At 36.3% G+C, this 20859-nt stretch overlaps 1 protein-coding gene across 12 annotated transcripts in view; it reads left to right on the forward strand.

The window, feature by feature from the left end:
• FMR1 (FMRP translational regulator 1) overlaps positions 1-19924 on the forward strand; it is a 39660-nt gene extending 19736 nt beyond the window's left edge. The window contains exons 8-17 of one of the 12 annotated variants that reach the window (XM_043895939.1): positions 1932-2102; positions 2196-2274; positions 6241-6350; positions 7035-7169; positions 7670-7732; positions 10238-10324; positions 12694-12889; positions 14425-14607; positions 15313-15395; positions 17193-17487. In XM_043895939.1, coding sequence (XP_043751874.1) covers positions 1932-2102; positions 2196-2274; positions 6241-6350; positions 7035-7169; positions 7670-7732; positions 10238-10324; positions 12694-12889; positions 14425-14607; positions 15313-15395; positions 17193-17207 — 1122 coding nt within the window. In that variant the 3' untranslated portion in view covers positions 17208-17487. Of the gene's footprint in view, positions 1-1931; positions 2103-2195; positions 2275-6240; positions 6351-7034; positions 7170-7669; positions 7733-10237; positions 10325-12693; positions 12890-14424; positions 14608-15312; positions 15396-17192 lie in introns of all 12 variants that reach the window. The other 11 variants (XM_043895931.1, XM_043895934.1, XM_043895937.1 and 8 more) reach the window with 11 other exon arrangements.
• Positions 19925-20859: the final 935 nt, after the last annotated feature.

The raw sequence follows: 20859 nt of genomic DNA on the forward strand, positions 1-20859 counted from the left end.
TGCTAATAAAGTGAAGCAATGCTTCTCCCATATAACATGTTATCATTAAAGTACTAGAGAGTATTTAAATATCTAATCATATTCCTTTCATTATGTATGTTTATCTCTGTTTAAAAGGGTATAGAACTTCTTCATTCTAATTGGTTGTCACTCTTTAAAACTCCTGTCTTCAGATTCCTGCCAGAGGCTCTTTCCCTAACTTACTATTTCGTCTTTTAAGGTGCATTTTATCTACTTTTATTAATCTTCCAATAATTTTCATCACCATACATTTATTTTCATTGATAACTATTTAGTACTTCCATCCATTACCATAGAAACTAAATGGGTTTTAGTTTAATGTGCCAACTCCAGTACATAATTGTCAGATTCCAGAGTTCCTCATCATTATTCATTTCATTAGAGGGAAAACACCATGCAGTTGAAATAGTAAATAAAAAAAGGAGTTCCAGACTGCATTTGAAAAAGAAAAGGTGACCACTACTAAAGGCTGTATTCTTGTAAAAGTCTGTGAAACTTGCCACCTTCCAACTTAATTGAGATTGCTGAACACCTAGCAGGAGAGGAGACATTCATATCTCCTTTTGCTGCTTTGTTTTCTTTTTGGCCATGGAGGTCTATTTAGTTACTCTCATTCTTTCTTGATGTCCCTATGTTCACAAGTTTGTGGTTTCTTTAGTGATTCTCTCATAGCTTTTAGGCCAGAACAGCCTCCTTAATTTCATTGTGAGTAATATGGAAATATACTCATTTACCTCTTCTTAAACATCTAATTCTTAAATGATCTGTTGTCATAACTTTGGCTTATCATTTATCAGTGAATTATCAGTGAAAAGAATGAAGCAGGTGAATGAACCAGGACTCAAAAAACATGACCTCTTGAAAAGTCCTAGGAATTTTGATTCACTTTTTTACTCTAATCTACAAAAAGAATTTTATACTTTTAAAATTGTTTATAGTAGTTAACACTCATTCATTCAGATTATCAGGTATGTTTGAATAATGAGAAACTAGTGTGCATGCCTATCTTTCCTCACTACTAATATTAAAGAGATCTGCATATTCAGATAAGAAATTTCCATTTTTCAACATGAGCCACTAATATGTTTGGTTTTCATTAATGGCATGCTAGAACTAAACATTAAATTTGGTAATACTGATGATACTCTCTAAAGAGAGTGATTATCCACAAGTTTTGGGGTGTCAGTATAATCTAGTTCAGTCATCACTGAATATAAAGAATTAATCATACTTGTGGATCCAGATCACAAGGTCTTACAGACTCTGATCTTGTTTTAGGTTGCAGACACACATATATATAAGATAAGTTGTAAATCTCTGATACTTTGTAATCATTCAGTTTAATGTACCAACAATTTTTATGATTCCTTTACTCAGATTTGGGGGTGGTGGTGGGAGGGTGTCCCTTTAATGTTCATCAGAGGGGTATCTAAACTCACAGTATCTAGTGATGTTACATAAATGGCACCATTTCTAGAAAAATATACACACCAATAACCTTTAATAAAATGAAATGAATACAGTGTTCTGTGAAGATGGTATTTAAATTTTTTTTTACTTAATATTGAGTCTGTCAGACCCAGTGAGCTGGTTTTTATTTGGGAACAGTTGATCTGCTTCTTAATTATTACGTTGATGTCACTGGTTAACTAAGGCAGCCTTGCAAATGGGTTTTCAAAGGTTACCTTGGAAAATTGTCAACAAGCCCTTTCCTATTAACAAAAATATATCAAATGACATAGACCTTTAGTAACCTAAAAAGTACTTAAGCTGTGCAAAATATTTTCTTAAACCTGTTAGTTTCCAATAGAAACTGATACACGGGGTCAAGATAATTTACATGGCTGACCTAAATACAGTTGTCTTAATAGTTGATAAAGCATACTAATCAGATGTGCATTTCTCTTCAGAGTTCAAGGCAACTTGCCTCAAGGTTTCATGAACAGTTTATCGTACGAGAAGATCTAATGGGTCTAGCTATTGGTACTCATGGTGCTAATATTCAGCAAGCTAGAAAGGTACCCGGGGTCACTGCTATTGATCTAGATGAAGATACCTGCACATTTCATATTTATGGGGAGGTAAGTATTTTACTAAATAGTTTGTCTAAAATAAAATGATATTTCAGATGGCTCATCTTTTGTTGATTTAAACCTTTTCCCCATTTTGATTAGGATCAGGATGCAGTGAAAAAGGCTCGAAGCTTTCTCGAATTTGCTGAAGATGTCATACAAGTTCCAAGGAACTTAGTAGGTGAGTCACAAATTGCTTTTGACACACATTACAAAAACAAGTTAGGTAAATAACTTATTTATGCTCATAGAATTTCATTTTCACTCATTGTAGAGTCATTTAGCTGAAGCTTAGTCTTTGAAATAGAGTCTATTTCTGCAGTATACAAAAAATATTTGGTAAATACACTCAAAGATTACATTTTAAGAAAGCATACAAAAGAGACTGCTTTGGTAGTTCATACCTACTGGTTGCTGAAAGGATAAGTTTTGCACAGCCTTCTCACTGTATATATTTATATGTTAAATAATGTTTTTTCAAAGTGAATGACATTTGGGGCCTTTTTATAATTTAGAGTAGACTGGTATTTGATCTCTCTAATGTGGCTATAAAATAACAGTTAGTGTTGAAGATCTGAATATAGGTTATTTAAATCTAATAAATTCCAAAGCTAGAAGTAATTCTGAATGTCTCTTGGGCTCTCTGCAACATCAGCTGTAATTCTTCATTTTGACTTGAGTTGTTTCATGACCATCACAATCATGTGTACCAGCAAATAACATTGGAACTCTCCACCAGTGTTCTTAAATGGTGCAGTTATCTTTAGTAAAATCTATTCGCAAAGTCCAGTTTTATCAGAATACTGCATATGTTTTAAATTTATAAATAAAATTGGGACATACTACATTTAAAAAATATTTTTAACTTTGGCTAATTACAAAAAGTAATGCATGTCCTTTGGAAGGTTTAAAGGAGAAAATAAGGGCTCTGTGCATTTTCTTCATAGACTTTCACTTCTACTTAGTTTGCTGCTTTTGTCAGCATAGAATTGTAAACATCTTCCTATGCCATTATAAAAACACTTAGAATAGTATTTTTCACCCAAAGAAAATAAATTTGAAGATAAAGTGTAAATACTAGTGAAATAATGCAGAAAAATTATTTTCTCAACTATATACTACATACAGTCAACTAAAGAGCATGATGATGTAATGTTACTGCCAGTTGTGTGTATGGGAAATGTATGATTAGCACTCTCCTGATTACCTCAGGAGAAGTGGGGTTGTGAATGGTTTTTCCTTACTTACAGTTTGTCAAGCAGTTGCATACATTTTATAGTTAGAATGAAAGTAAGTGAAAGTGTTAGTCATTCAGTCGAGTCCCACTCTTTGTGACCCCATGGACTGTAGCCCGCCAAGCTCCTCTGTCCATGGGATTTTCCAGGCAAGAATACTGGGGTGGACTTCCATTTCCTTCTCCAGGGGATCTTCCCAACCCAGGGATTGAACCTGAGTTTCCTGCATTGCAGGCAGTCTTTACTGAGCCACCAGGGACGCCTTGGGGTCACAAAGAGTCAGAAGCGACTGAGTGACTAGCACAAAAATAACAGTGGAACTGAAATTATTTTTGCTTCTTTTATTCAGTAAAGTGTTTTCTAAAAACCTATCACTTAAAGTGCTAAAAGGTCAGATTTCAAACATGATATCTCACTCCCCACAAACTATTTGGTATGTACACTTATCTTTTCTAATAATTTGCTGCTTCTTCACCCACTTTGACACTGAATTTGTTTAATTGTTCAATCAGTTGTAGTTAATACACAGTGTGTGTGTATATATATATATATATATAAAAGTGTGTATATATATGTGTGTATTACACATACACATATACATATATGTGTGTATATATATATTACACACATATATATAATCATATATATCCATATATAATTGTATATATCCTATATATATATAGGATTGTTAAGATATTAGTAGAAACATGTGCCAAAATCTCCTTTTTCTTTCTGCTAACTCATTTAAAAGACCTTTATTAAAATCAGCATCAGTTCATGAAAATGTGTTACAGATTTAAAGAAAAAAATAGGAGAAGACTCCATGTAACTTCTCTCCTCCTTCCATCCCTTTTCATTCAAAGGGGAGAATAACAGAAATAATTGCAGAAACACCTAGGTCAGGAGTCCTGATTTAGTGTGTCAGTTCTTTTCCCTGACCACTGACCAGTCAGAAGAGGTTGTGGGGGTAAGTGAGACTAGCACACACAGCAGGAATACCAAGGCTGCTCTGATTTGAAGAACCACAGGGTCTTGCCTTGAGAAGGCTTTCCCTGCATTTTTATCTAAGATTGGCTCAGCAAATTTTCATTCTTGTTTTTTTCCTTTATTATTGTTGTTCAGTTGCTAACTCGTGTTTAACTCTTTGTGACCCCATGGACTGCAGCACGCCAGGTTTCCCTGACCTTCCACAATGGACATGAGTTTGAGCAAGCTCCGGGAGATGGTGAAGGACAGGGAATCCTGGCGTGCTGCAGTCGATGGGGCTCGGAAAGAGTCAAACACGACTGAATGACTAAACAACATGTCCACTGAGTCAGTGATGCCATCCAACCATCTCATCCTCTGTCGCCCCCTTCTTCTCTTGCCCTGATCTTTCCCAGAATCAGGATATCTTCCAGTGAGTGGGTTCTTTGCATCACGTGGCCAAAGTATTGGAACTTCAGCATCAGTCCTTCCAGTGAATATTCAGGGTTGATTTCCTTTAGGGTTTCATTTAGGAATTCTTCAGGATCCCCATCCCTACCTTAGATGAAGTGTTGGGGTAAGCCCATTTTTGGGCATGGCCAGCTCAGCTTGCTTTAAGTACCTGGGAGCACCCTTGGAATTGGATGTAATTCATGTGTATATTTCTGCAATCAGTTGTTCTTAGTATTTGGAATGTCTTGTTTTGTTGGCTCTGAAAGCAGTCATTTCCCAGCTAAGTACATGATTAAATTTTTTATTTTTTATTTTATTTTTTCCTTTATTTTTATTAGTCGGAGGCTAATTACTTTACAGTATTGTAGTGGTTTTTGCTCTACGTTGACATTAATCAGCCATGGATTTACATGTGTTCCCCATCCTGATCCCCCCTCCCGCCTCCCTCCCCATCCGATCCCTCTGGGTCTTCCCAGTGCACCAGCCCTGAGCACTTGTCTCATGCATCCGCTGGTATTTGAAGTCTTCAGAGTTTTAACAGATGATATGATAAAACTTAAACTGGTTTTAAACTTTTTCATTGTGGTTTTAAGCTAAAGTGTGATTTCTTAATCTTTTATTCTGTAATAATCACTTCACCTGCTAACATACTAGTTTGTGAGTCATGCACAAGAGTAGTAGTCCACTAACACACTTGGCCTGAAGAATGTGTACTTTTAGATGTATGTATAGCTGCTTATGGGCTTCCCTGGTGGCTCAGATGGTAAAGAATCTGCCTGCAATACAGGACACAAGGGTTCGATGTCTGGGTCGGGAAGATCCCCTGGAGGAGGGATGTCTACCCACTCCAGTATTCTTGCCTGGAGAATCCCATGGACAGAGGAGCCTGGCGGGCTACAGTCCATGGGGTCACACAGAGTTGGACACAACTGAGTGACTTAGAAGCAGCAGCAGCAGCAGCATAGTTCTGCCGCTTTTAGAGTGTCTTATAAATGTGCCATATAAAATTCTAAAAATATTTGCCATGGGCAAAGAAGCAGGTGTAAATCAGATACAGATAGGATTGAAACTGTCAAATAAGCAAGATTCTATTATTTATCCTTTTTGTTAATTCTTTTTATAGAGCTTTGCAGTAAAGGATACATACCACTCTACTGAACGTTTAAAGTGTGCCCTTTAATGCCAAATAAGAGCCTATCTTTGAAGTGCCTTAAAAATGCAAAATTATCCTGTCAGTTCACAAGTTATTACTCAACTCATACCCGACCAAAGGAGTTTGAACTGTGATGACTTCATAGAATGAAAAGCCAGTTTCTATGTTGTTGTTGGTTTTTTTTTTTTTAAATAAGTCTCTGTTTTGGTTTTGAGACAGAATTCAAATTATATGAAATTTTATACATATATAAAATATTATAGTTTACAGTAGGGTGTGCTTACTGGTTTGAGGTGTGTGATTTTAAAATCAAACATGAATTATTCATTTTTTAACATAGGCAAAGTAATAGGAAAAAATGGAAAACTGATTCAAGAGATTGTGGACAAGTCAGGAGTTGTGAGGGTGAGAATTGAGGCTGAAAATGAGAAAAATGTTCCACAAGAAGAGGTATGTTTCTAGTGCATATGTTTCTGGTTTGTCTAATAAAGTCTTTTATTGTTGTATTTGACACAGTAACTTAGAGGCCTCTAATATGCACATGATGTGAATGTAAAACCTCTGTCAGGCATGCCAGTTAATTGCAGTTGTAGATGATGGCCTTTTTCTAGTCTCTGATGCTGTGATTGTGTATTAGTCCGTTTAACTCCTTAAGTCTTATTTCTAGATCTTTAGCATGGGCCATCACAATGTAAAAAAAAAAAATCTGAAGCTCACTTCAAATATCACTTAATGTTACTGGCAGAGACAAAACTGGGACACTAGTTAGGTTTTTAGCTTTCATCTTTTGACTTTTTTAGTTTGTATGTTTGTGTGCCTTACATTTTTTGAAGTATTTGGGATGGAGGAGGTGAAGCCGTGCTCTTCTGTACAATGGTACTGTTTAAAATAAAATCTTTCCAAATTGCCATAATTTTCATATGTTGTCTAGTCTTTGCTTTTGTGAAAGGTTCTTTTAACTGAAGTTCAATCTGTGTGCGTTTTTATTGCACAATTTTTGCATTCTGTAAGTTGGTTTACTGAAACTGTCTATAATAGTTTCTGTTCTTAAAAAAGATGATCGTTGATGGTGCTAAGTAAAATCTTAAAAATGGATCCTTTTTTTCTCTTTTATGTTTTGTGTTTTTCACCAAGGAAATGATGCCACCAAATTCCCTACCTTCCAGTAACTCAAGGGTTGGACCTACTCCCTCAGAAGAAAAAAAACATACAGATATAAAGGAAAATAGCACTCACTTTTCACAACCTAACAGCACAAAAGCCCAGAGGGTAAGAAATAATTGTCACTTTGAATTATAATGAAAGTAATTTCTTTGCCCCAAATGTCAGGTGTTGTTTTCGGTATTTTTTCTGGTTAGGCTTATAGGCTACTCATGCTGTATCTGTTTCAGATCTGATTGCCAGCTTATGAGATATTACAGACCAATGCAATAACTACTTTTCAGTTTATTCACAGTGACAAATCTTATGCTGTAAACATAAAATATTGGGTTGCATTTAGTGGTCACATTTTTCTTTTGAGGGTGGACTTTTATTTTTTCATGCTATAGCTCTTGAAATTTTGCAGGTTGTAATATATCCAAATGTACCTTCTGTTAGATGCATAAATTGTTACTTAAAGCCGTATTTTTTAAACTGACTTTCAATATTTGAACTAACCGAATTGTTTAGAAACGGATTTAGAAGTCCTGTGAAAGTCTTGCGTTCAGGCTTCTGTGTATCATTTGTTATAGTTAATGACATCACTTGCATTCCTTATACTGCCTTAGGTGTTAGTGGTTTCATCCATTGTAGCAGGGGAATCCCAGAAACCTGAACTCAAGGCTTGGCAGGTAGGAAACCATTCCTTGAAAAATCCATTTTAATTTTATATTTTAATGTTTATTCCCCTTGTTAAGAAAGACTTCAAATGATCGTCAGAGTTGGGGCATGGTGGAGGTGTGTCTGTGGGTTTTTTGGCTCCATTGCCCTGAGGAGAAAGCTCATACTCCTTCCCGTTGCTTACAAGGCCTTTCTTTCACAGCCACCTGACCAGTATCATCTCTTACCATTCCTCTTCCTTGCACTGGAGAGAGGCTTGAGCCATACTTAGAGTTGTCCAAACACTGCTCTCTACTCCTTATTGCTTCTAGACATATGCATATGTCTCCTCTGCCAGAGGCCCTGTTTTCTCCAGCTTGCCACCTTGCTGTGGGCTTACTCCATGTGCCTCTTTCCTCATGTACTTGCCATCGGGTCCCTCCCCCTGACAAGCTCAAGAGCCTTTCTCCCCTTTGATGCTCTGATGTAGTCATCCCTGTCTGTAGCACTACCACATAGATGTTTGCTTGTTATCTCCTCACATTGTTGGTTTCTTGAGGGCACGCCCCCCCTACCTGGCCTGTAAGAACTGTTGATGGGAAAAAATGTTATGAGTAACAAGAGATTAAAAGCAAAAATGCCATTTTATAAAGAGAAATGTAACTGCAAATGGATTGGACATTGCTCTCTGCAGGGGAGTCCAGTTCTCATCTGAGATTGGGGAATCACTTTTTCTGGTATCTACATTGAAGGTCACTGTTCTGCTCTTGCCTTTCTTTGTCTTAACTATTCTGGTCCACTAGTGATGTGCTTAATAGAGTGGCACTTGGGTACATCATCAGTTTGGAAATGTTGAAAGGTAATTTTGTTTTTTAGTATTTGCTTCAAAGTTGATCAGCTGCATCTGTGGCATTAAAGTTTATTTTGATAGTATGTGATCCAGGGAGAAGGGCATTTCCTCATAGGGCATTTTGGAAAATAATATGGTTAACTGCTTTGTAAGAAAGTCAGTTGTGGAAAAAAAAATTAACAGTCAAAAATGTTTTTGAGAATAAGAGATCTGGGTCATAGGCCTGATTAATTCCATAGTTCATCCAGTCAAAAAAAAAAAAAAAAAAAGGAAGCCCATGCGTTTTCAGTGGCACCTGACTCTTCAGGTGGTCCTTGTTACTAGGAAGCAATGCCTTGCTTACCAGATGGATGCCAGTTTGCAAGCAATATTTCCTGATTATTCAGTGTTGTACCCTGTCAACAGCCATGTTCATGTGGAAGGAAAAAGAAAAAAACCTATTCCAACCCCACGTATGTTTAAGATGCTATATACTGAGTGCAAGCAAACAAAAGCAGCCTAGCAGTGTTAACACCTATCAAACAAATGCTCTTTTTAAAAGAGCGGTACATTTTTTTTACAATTATTTTTATTCGTTGGAGGCTAATTACATGTGTGTATATATAGTATTGTATTATGTACAATATACAATACAATGTACTATATACAATACACATTAGTGTCCACATGGACAAACAAATTAATGAAACTGTATAAGAATCCAGAAATAAAACTACATATGTATAAAAAAATAAAAGAGTTAAGTTTCTTGGCTTCTCACACCTAAACTTCACCTAGAAAATGCTAATATATCTACATCAAAAATACTGTGTGCTTTTTCTTCAGTCACTTGTGACTATCAGTAACCATGAGAATTTCATCAGTAGTGGAATACTGAATTATTCTCAGCTTTGAAGGTCACAATTGCCAGCCATTAGTCTACAGAACTGGCCTAGGCTTCCCTATAACTTGCAACAAGAAATAATTTTTTTTTTCCTCATTTCTACTGATGAGCTAGAAGTACACATATTGAGCTAGAAAGTACACATTTTTAGTATACTTGTTTTTCAAAAAATCTATCCTTAAAGTTGTATCACAGGGAGATCAAAGTTTCCTAATGATTCAGTCCTTTACAGTGTTCAGAGTACATTATTGAAGTATATTGAAATGTTAAATTTGATTTCATGAATATGCCCAGTTTCTCCCCCTCACAGAATAATTACTAAGTGCACATTAATTTATCCTAACTCTTTTTGTTTGTGTCTTGTTTGTGCTATGTTGACTTGGTTAGCAAAGTTGATTTAGTTTTTACTTTTGTGCCCTAGTATCTAATTTTAATTTTTTAAAAAATTTTATCTAGATAAAACCTGTAGTAAATTAATGAGTATTTTAAAGTACTCATTTTGTTTGTGTCTCATGTTAAAACTTGTATAATTTTGAGTTACATAATTTATAAGCTTGCCAACATTTAATAGTGTGTAAATCATAGTAACCCTGATGCATTTAATGGTTGCTCTGTTGATTTGTCCTTATACACAGATGTGTAAAATATACTAACTACTCTTGTTTTTATATATTTCATATTTTCAACAAACTTTTCTGTACCTACCATTTGTCAGATCCTCTGCTAGGGATTTAGTCATTTGCATATTTCAGATTGTAATTCATCATTAATTTTATAAGATTATTGTTGTCATGTCTTTTTCAGGGTATGGTACCATTTGTTTTTGTGGGAACAAAAGACAGCATCGCTAATGCCACTGTTCTTTTGGATTATCACCTGAACTATTTAAAGGTGAGAACAGGAAGAACTTTAACTTTGAATCTTTTTGCACTAAAATAGAAAAACTCCATAGTAAATCTTAACACAATTAAGATTTGTTCTAGCATGTACATGATAATGAAAGACATATAAAAGATAATAGAAAAAAACTCATTTTGTTTAGCTTATTGTATTCTTTCTGAAAACCCAAGTCACTTTTCCATCATTTTGAATTTAAGAATCAGTATCCCCGTTCTGAAGAAATTCCTGTATTTCCCATTATTCTGTTAAACCCTCATCCACTTTAGACAATCCTGTCTAAAATCCTTTTCCTTTTCCATTGATCCTTTCTAGCCCTTGAGAGTTTTTTCCAGGCCAGATTTTATGTCTGTAACACTTGCTTTGTTGTCCCCTTTATGTCATTTATCAGGAATAGCCCAGAGTTTCATGAAGTCCTCTGTTTAAAAGTGTATCCTTCATAATTTTCTCTATACTCTGTTTTACAAACTAGAAGCAATTTATGTCTTCTTGTAGAAATGCTCATTTTAGTTGGTATTTGTACCACTGTGCCTACTCCAGCTTAGAATATGGAAAGCAGGAACCAGGAGGCTTCAGGGCATAGCAGAAAAAGCAGTGGATTGGCAGTCCAGCACTTGCCTGTAGTCTTCTGCCATGACCAGCTCTGTGTCTGTAGGCAAATCACCTCCCTAGACTAGGTGTGTTTTAAAATTTATTTTGGCCAACTCTTCTGTAATTCAAAACAGAATTTTACCAGTGTCACTTTTATAATTCCATCTTTGTATCCACATGTATCGAAAACATACTGTAACTGGTACTAAGTACTATTTTTAAAGTAATCCAACTTTCTATTGTATTTATGAGGCTATCTTATTAAGAATTTTTCTGCTGAATTCTTAAATAAAATGAAGCAATTTATAGTTACATGTAAATAAGGAAGAAAAACATAATAGCTAGGCACTTCTTGTCCTTCTTATGATGGTCAATTAATAATTGAAAATGGAGAGGTTTCATCCAGCAAGGTTTGCATGGGTAGGATACCCCGTTGATTTGCTTATTCATTTTTGTTTTAAAGTGTGTTTTATGTGTAATCTGTTCTATGTGTTTTTCTTCCTACTCTTAGCTTAAATAATGTTGAAGACCTGGAAATTTAAGGTTGCACTGTATCAGTCCCTTGTTCTTTTAACCAGTGTTCTTTAGATATTTTGATTTATTCTTCACAGTTGAATATATTTTTGGATTATTAGCAGCTGTCCTGTTGCCATGCTTCCCATCACCAGATCTTCCCTTGAGTGGGCTTGGCATCTCTCACCGAGTAGTGACTGCTTTGCCCCCATGGGATAACCTGGACTACCATTCTGTTTTGCAAGATCCACCCATTCCATGAGCTATAACTGTACTTTTGCAGTAAGCCACTCACTCAGCAGCATCTCTCCTTTAATTTAGTCCTTTGTAAAACAATGGTTCAGAGCACAGATGACACTCATCTAGATCCTTACTGCCCTTTTCCTGAAGCTGCTGTAACTAAGATTTTAAGAACTTAGCTTTACAGGGGCTTCCCCAGTGACTGTTCATGTGGACAGTCCCTGTGATTGCCTCTGCTTGACTGAGACACCCACCACTGCTCTAGTTGTGGATCCAGTCCCCTGTAGCTAGTAAATCGATGTTTATGAATAGATTGGAAGGAGAAGGGTTAGAACTGAGACATCATCTGGTTTTGACAGAACCTAGCATATTGGAAGCATTGTGTGAGAGGGTCTGTTAGTGGACCCCAAGTGTATATTTTGATCAATTGACTTTATGCTGTTCGTCATACTTGTTTTAGCAGAGTTGTAGTCTTTAAGAGGTTTTCAAGGCATGATATCCAATGTTTTGGGTTAACTATTAGATAGTTCCTGTTCTTTGAAAGTAGATGATGGCCCAAATTCAGTGTTTCATTAATTAAGTTTATTTACAATGTGTGATTTTTAAGCTTAGCTGGTTAAGCCTTAAATGTCATTTATCTGTATTCATATGTTTTAGAGTTGTTTTATTCAATAACCTATTATCAAGAAGTCCCAAAACTACCATATCTGTGCCTTAGCAGATCTGTTGGATAATATTGCCAAATTAAATAACTTTAAATTCTGTCAGTATAATTTTAATGCTGAGTATTTTTGTTATATCTCTTTTAATTCTGGACATCAATAATATGTTACCTATAGTAATTTTCTTTTTAAGGAGACCATTCAATTTCCTGATAATTCTGTGTAACAGTGTCTACTATAAACTTGGAGCTGAAATTGAAATATTTCCAGTATAATTTTTATCTGATGAAAAGGAGAAAGGTATTATTAAGTAAAATGTCAAATTATTTTTACTGTTATCTTGTATATTTTAAATAGGAAGTAGACCAGTTGCGTTTGGAGAGATTACAAATTGATGAGCAGTTGCGACAGATTGGAGCTAGTTCTAGACCACCACCAAATCGTACAGATAAGGAAAAAGGCTATGTGACTGATGATGGTCAAGGACTGGGTCGAGGTAGTAGACCTTACAGAAATAGGGGGCACGGCAGACGCGGTCCTGGATATACTTCAGGTACAAACTAAGCATTTTACTCAGTAACTTTATCTGTTCCTAGACTTAATAGCTGCTAATCTCTAATATTCATTAGAACCCCATTATAACAATTTCTCACTACATGGTTTCCAATTCACAGTGGGTCAAATTGTGTTGCAAGACACATAGAGTGAAAAACCTGTTAATAACCCATAGAGTTCACAGGGCAGGTGTGAGTTCTGTCCACAGTCTGACTGGGGATAGATCTGCTTAAGCCCTTGTATGCTGATGCCTTTCCTAAGGCCTTTCCTGATTTTATTACTGTATAGCCAAAACTTCTTTCATTTGTGTACTGTGGCTCATGTTTTGTCAGGCATGTGCTGGTCATACTTGCTGGATGGACTGTGTAAATCAGGGGTCTGCATCCTGTGGCTCATAAGGTGATTTTTGAGTGGCATGGCCAAAGTCAGCCCTAGGCAAAGTCAAGAAGTAGGCGAAGTTTCTCTTTGCCTCCCCAGCTCTTCTCTCTGTGCTGCTTTCTTCTCTCCCAGTACCTTTCACTGAACACTGTCCCACTACCCGTGCCTACTGTCTTGCTCAACTGTGTATCTACTATGTAACTTGCTAATGATGGTGTAAGGTATAATCCATCTCACAAATATTTGCATTTCAAAAAGGAACTCTGTAAGATGGAAAAGCCTTCAAGATCCACAGGAATGAAGCTATAATGGTGAAGCTATAATTGCTCATTAGCTCCAACAGGAAGAGAGAGGTAGTAGAGTTGCTGTTCTGGAGTGGGGGAGAGAGCTACCTACTCCTAAGGCCAACCTTGAACCTGAGCCCTTATCCCTTTCCCAACAGTCTGTTCTTGATTCTGTGAAAGGTCCCCCCTTACCAGGAAGTTCATTTCCCATCTCCCATCCCCTGTGTCATTAACCCACCCCCTCAGGCATAATAAGTTCACTACAGTAAATCCTTTCTAATGATCAGTTATTCCTGCTGGAGTGGGAGGGAAGGTTGTGGACCAAGCATCAGGAAAGCATATCCCCATTCAGCAAGGTCCAGTCCCTGATCCCACAAGAGACCATTCCCTGAGATAGTAGCCATGATGGCCACCTTTGCCACCCTCTCTAAAATGACCAAAATGTGTGCATTCCCCTTTGTCCCTGGGCCAAACCTTGTTAAAAGGAACTCTCTAGAAGTTTTGTTTATCAAGGTATTACATTTAACTGTTGTAGGCAACTTTTCCTCCAGAGAGCACAGATGTTTAAAGGAGCACAGCTGTTTAATGATGTGGCATACTCAGGTTTGAACTTAGATGGCTAATAGGATTCCTTTTTTTTTAATGAGAACCAAAGATGTTTGAAACAAAAATGACCTCAAATATTGTGAAAACCTTCATTTTGAACTTAAGATAATTTTGTTTTACAAAATGGAAGGTGATAATATACTCTTTGGTGGGCTTATAAATTGGGAAGTACATTGGATTACCCCCAGAAACATCTCTGGAAGCTTCTGTTAACCTAACATGTTTTTAAGTCAGACAATGGTATATAACTTTTAACTCTCGATAGGAACTAATTCTGAAGCATCAAATGCTTCTGAAACAGAATCTGACCACAGAGATGAACTCAGTGATTGGTCATTAGCTCCAACAGAGGAAGAGAGGGAGAACTTCCTGCGCAGAGGAGACGGGCGGCGGCGTGGCGGTGGAGGAAGAGGACAAGGAGGAAGAGGACGTGGAGGCGGCTTCAAAGGTACAGAGGGTTTTTCGTTTAAGAAATGAAGATGAATTGTAACAACTGTCTGAAATTTTATGAAAAAGCTAGGTGATTCAGTGACATACTATCAAGCCCCCGTTTCTCCCATTTTGTACTGGTCACCATAAGAAAGACTCATGTAATTAGCAATATCAGACAGGCTTCCTTACAGTTTACATAGAATAAATATATGAATAACCCCTGATAACTAATTCAGCTTCTTTGGGAACTCTAAACATCACATCTAATCATTAGTTCAGGTTGACCTATCACACGGTTGATATAGAACTGTGATGACTTAGGAATGTTTTCTGTAACATGTGCTGCTGTGCACTAAGCTGCTTTAGTCATGTCCAGCTCTTTGCAGCCCTGTGGACTGTAGCCCGCCAGGCTCCTCTGTCCATGGGATTCTCCAGGCAAGAGTACTAGAGTGGGTAGCCATTTCCTTATCCAGGGGATCTTCCTGATGCAGGGATTGAACTCAGGTCTCTTATGTCTCCTGCATTGGCAGGCAGGTTCTTTGCCACTAGTGCCACGTGGATGCTAGATTATTAGACAGTGTGTATCTGAAATTGCTAGGTTGTTGATTATATTTTAGATTCTGTGGTTGGTCTAAATAAATTGAGGATGTGGGAACAAAGAACTCTCCAGTAGGCATGTCAGAATCAGTGACCATTGAACCTTTTAAAAATGTCCCTATAGGAAACGACGATCACTCCCGAACAGATAACCGTCCACGTAATCCAAGAGAGGCTAAAGGAAGACCAGCAGATGGATCCCTCCAGGTAAACCTGTGTGCCTCTTTTCACCTAAATTATCCCAGTTACAGAAGTTTGAGATTTATGTGAATTTGCTATACTATATAGGTATTTGTGAAATACTTTCCTTTCAACATTACATTGGTGGTCAATTTTAGTCCTTTATGACAAGTATACAAAGAAGATTTCTCTAGAGAATGTGCAGTCTCGGTATTTGTAAAGATTTCGACAACCACATTATGACTTCAGTACCACATAGGTGGTCCTCCCTACCCTCATTCTCCAAGGAAAGAAACATCCAGGAACGTACTGAGAGAGACTTGTATAAGCCCTGTGGAACCCACATCCCTCCTCACTGGAGTTGCAAGGATAGGGTGTCCTCTTTGACTGGAAAAGTAAGAAAAAGAAGGTATCTAGCTCACAGTAGACAGGCTGATGACACTCGGCTAATAACATGCTGAATCAGTCAGCTGCTCATTTAGAGCCAGCCTCTTCCCTGAGAACCCAGCTCATGTGGCCAGCACCTGTGCTGACCACATTGTTAACATAATTTTAAAATGAGCCCCCAAGCATGGCCAGGTACCTTGGCTGGGTAGATTGTATCTCACTTAATGTTTCAACAGTATCCTGAGGTAAGAAGTTTTACTATTCTGTTTTATAGGTGAGTAAACTGAAGTTTAGAAAGATTGAGTCACACAGTTAGCATACACTAGAGTGATGTTTGAACCCTGGTACCTCACTCCTAGAAGGCATGATCTCTTCAGCTGCTTCTTTAACTCTAAAGACTTAATCCAAGTAGTTGGGGGTCCCTTCATGACTATGGATTGGTTTGGGACCAGTACTTAAAGTTAGTGAGACATAAATTTTAAGAGCAGAAACTTCATGACAGAATATTCCTTAGAATTCATAGCATTTGTAAGTAGGTATTAACTATTAGCTGGTGCTTAAGGATCATCACAGAAAAGATCTTAGACCTAGAGACTGATGAAATGATGTACACATGTGTTTTACAGAGATGTAAGGTGTTTATGTACCAGTTTTATAATTCCCCTCTTGACAACCAAACAGTTAAAATGCTCACCCAGGACCAACAATTAAACACACTTTGAAATTCGAGTTCACCATTTTGTGACTATAGGTAGTCCCATTTGTACTTGAAGCAGATCAATACTTTTATTAATTGTTTTAGGCCTGTGTGTCAACATTATCTTTCTTTTATACAGCATCTACAATTGCATTAGCAGTGTTTTAAGTGTTCAGTGCTGGCACTTAAAATATTATATAAATCTCAGGATATTATTTTTAAATCGTATTCGTCTCTAGCCTCTTCCTGGGATTCCAGTTCTCCCACACGTTAGTGTCTTCAAATTTCTGTGTACTATTCTTATTCTTCAGAGTTTAAGTTGTATGATGCTCTGACTTTCCTTACTGTAATACAAGCTACTAGAAACCAGTGCTCATATGAATATATATGAGTATATATAGTGTGTGTATATATATATATGAGTATATATAGTATATGTGCATATTTATATACACACACACACATATTGTAAGACAAAGGGAGCCCTCAGTGTAGAAAAAGTTAATCATACTTATGATGGAAATGAAGATGTCAACTAAAGGCTAGTTAATAAGTGAGTTAAGTTATTGTTCTGGTAACATCAGAATAGGAAGACAATAATTTGTCTCTTTCCTGGGTTTCATATCTTTGAAGAATAAACAATGTTTTTGAACAGACATTTATATTTTGCATATATATTTTGCAATCAGTAATAGGAGTTCATTTTAACTATTTGTTTCTCATTGTTTTGTTCTACTTAGAAGAAGACACAGTAGGATTGTGAGTTTTTATCTAACTTTGGATGCAGTGAGATGACCAAGGTGTTCCAGTTACAGAAGAGGAGTGTTTTAGAATCATAAGCCAAATAAAGCTCTTACCTGACCTTAATTTCTCACACTTCTTCTATTCAAATCCCTTTTAAGATGTGGAATTTACACTTTGGGCTTAAATTTCTTGTCAGGCCAATTACAGATTACAACAGAATATGGTCTTTGTATATAACAACTATAACTTGTTTTAGATCAGAGTTGACTGCAATAATGAAAGGAGTGTCCACACTAAAACATTACAGAATACCTCCAGTGAAGGTAATCGGCTGCGCACGGGTAAAGATCGTAACCAGAAGAAGGAAAAGCCAGACACCATGGATGGCCAGCAACCACTTGTCAATGGAGTACCCTAAACTACATAATTCTGGAGTGATATCCCCTATACCATTTCCGTAATTCTTATTCCATATTAGAAAACTTTGTTAGGCCAAAGACAAATAGTAGGCAAGGTGGCACAGGGCATGAAATGAACAATTCCATTAAGAATTTTGCTTTTTTCACATTGGCCATAAGCAGCAATTTTCAAATTTGCACAAAATGAAGTCTTAAAATTTTTGAGACATTACTTTTAAATAATTAAGTATACTTAGCACTTCAGGACAGGATTTTTGTTTGGTTTATTTTTTAAATACCAAGCAGTGATATTCTTTGTTAATTTGGACCGTTTACCCTGCATTGGGTGATAACTCACTGGTATATTTCAGTTTTTCTGAATAATAGCATTTATGGTAATCATGTTAGACTTCTGTTTTCAATCTCATATAGAAGTCCATAAAATACTATGGCATTTCATGTCCTGTGTCAGTTTATGTTTTGGTCCACTTTTTCAGTATTTTAGTGGACCCTGAGATGTGTGTGATGTGACGTTTGTCATTTTCATTAGCAAAAAAAAAAAAAGTTGTATGATCTGTGCCTTTTTTATATCTTGGCAGGTAGGAATATTATATTTGGATGCAGAGTTCAGGGAAGATAAGTTGGAAACACTAAATGTTAAAAGATGTAGCAAACCCTGTCAAACATTAGTACTTTATAGAAGAATGCATGCTTTCCATATTTTTTTTTCTTACATAAACATCAGGTTAGGCAGTATAAAGAATAAGACTTGTTTTTGTTTTTGTTCTGTTGCACTGAAGTTTGACAAATAGTGTTATTGAGAGGGATGTGTAATTTTTCTGTATAGACCGGAGAAGAAGTAACGGTCTTTTCATTTGCAAGAGGCTCAAATGTTTTCAGCTAGGAACAAACCTTCCTGGTCGAAAGTTAGTAGGATACGCCTGCTCTTTGGCCTGATGACCAGTTTTAACTTAGAGCTCTCTTTTATTTTGTCCTCCCCGAGTTTTGTGAAGTTTCTCATTTTCATTTCAAGCTTATTTGGGGGAGGTAGAAAGGTCATTTCCATGTGTGCATAATAATCCTGTGAAGTACAGGTACTTTGTCTGAGAAACATTGGAAGCAGGTTAAATGTTCTGTAAACTTTGAAATATTAGGTCTAATGTATAAACAGAATTGGAAAGCAGACTAGGATTGGTTAACACATGAAACTTTTTTCTTTAGTTTTTTTTTCTTTTGTTTTTTTGACATATTGGGTTTCGGTTTTGAGGTTTTTTTGTGTTTGTTTTTTTTTTTTTTATGAGATTTACTGAGGAAAATATGTGAAGGACCTTCACTCTAAGATGTTATATTTTTCTTAAAAAATAACTCCAAGTAGGGGTACCACTGAATCTGTACAGTGCCGTACAAACCGAAGTTCTGCCTCTGATGTCTGTTGTGAGTTTGTTTCTTTGAATTTTCATATTACGGTTACTTTTCCTTGCATACAAATAAGCATATAAAAATGGCAACAAACTGCACATGGTTTTGAGAATATTAAAAAGTCTTTTAAAAGTATTGCCAAACATTAATGTTGATTTCTAGTTATTTATTCTGGGAATGTATAGTATTTGAAAACAGAAATTGGTACCTTGCACACATCATCTGTAAGCTGTTCGGTTTAAAATACTGTAGATAATTAACCAAGGTAGAATGACCTTGTAATGTAACTGCTCTTGGGCAATATTCTCTGTACATATTAGCGACAACAGATTGGATTTTATGTTGACATTTGTTTGGTTATAGTGCAATATATTTTGTATGCAAGCAGTTTCAATAAAGTTTGATCTTCCTCTGCTACACTGATGTTGATGCAATCCTTACAAATGATTGCTTTTAAAATTTTAAGATAGGAAAAGTCTATAGAAAGTGTTCTGTTACAAAATGTATCTGTTACCATTGGAAATTTCACATGTCATAGGAAGTTAGCCGATATCTACCAACTTTCAAGAACTTGATCTTGTTTAATAAGGTGAAAAATACCAACAAAATGGTACAAAAGCACATTGTGCCATTACAATATGCACTAAGTCTCTTTTTTACCACGGCTGAATTCAGCAAGGCGCTAACTTGCTTAAATGTGAATTACTAACTTCTAAAACTGTAATTTGAGTCACATGTTTTCATGTGGAGTTGGAGTTGATTCATATTACAATATTTGTGTGCTAAACATGTATGTTTTTCAGTTCAAAGTCATGATGTTTTTAAAATCTTATTAAAGTTTCAAAAATCTGAAGATTGTTTATCTAGATGTAAATTTTTATTAAAAAGTTGCACTTATGAAAAAGCAAAAATTTAGTCTGACAGATGTTTGCTCCTGGTCTTAAATTTCTAAATGTAACAAAACTTAAAGATGGGGGGAGGTATTAATCATGCAAAGCATATGTTATGCCTTGCAAATAATCTTTTATGTGCTCTTAAAAGGCAGAAATGTAGATAATTGAAAATAATTCTATATATTTCCAATTAGAGGATTTGAACACATTAATTACATAGGATGCTACTAAACCATGTTAAAGACATGCTCCTGTCTGTGCAACACATAAACATACTTTCCATTTGGAAAGTATTAAATATGTCTGAATCTTTTAAAAAAATGTTGATGTCAGTGTCAGTAATAGAGAACATGACAGTTTGTAGGTAGAATGTGTCTGAATTGATTATTGTGATAACTTGATGGAAACTCTGGCACAGCCTAGAAGAGTAGATAGAAACAGATGACCGTGTCAAAGTTCTTCCCAGTGTTAGAATCCAAAATGATTCAGTGATAAGCAGGACAGTCACTCTATGTATAAATTTTTTTTCTTTTCTGGAGAAAAATCCACCTTTATTTTCTGGCTTTCTAGTTTTCATTCTGGTACTTTTTTTGAATTTCTGTTATCTGTTCAGCCTAGTTCTAGACTCTTGCACAATCCATTAGAGGTGGTAAGTAGCAACCATCCTCAAGTAACTATGCTGGGCTTTCATGGTTTCGCGTTTCAGTGCTTGCTACATGTGAATACCCTATTGCTGGCAGCAGGCTTGAGACTGAAGCCTGTCTTGTCTTAATTGGCTCACTTGGAGGCATTTCTCTCATCTGACCATGAACTTCCAGTTCCTGGTGGTTAGGAGTATAGTACCTTTTAGAGTCAATATACTGATTAGATCATTTTTGACCAATTTGCTTCATGGCCATTAATAGTGTCTTTGCATCATGACACTTTGAGGCTCTGATAAGCAGTTATTCTGA

This window comes from Cervus elaphus, chromosome X (assembly GCF_910594005.1).
Source record: "Cervus elaphus chromosome X, mCerEla1.1, whole genome shotgun sequence".
In the NCBI taxonomy this organism is placed as follows: domain Eukaryota; kingdom Metazoa; phylum Chordata; class Mammalia; order Artiodactyla; family Cervidae; genus Cervus; species Cervus elaphus.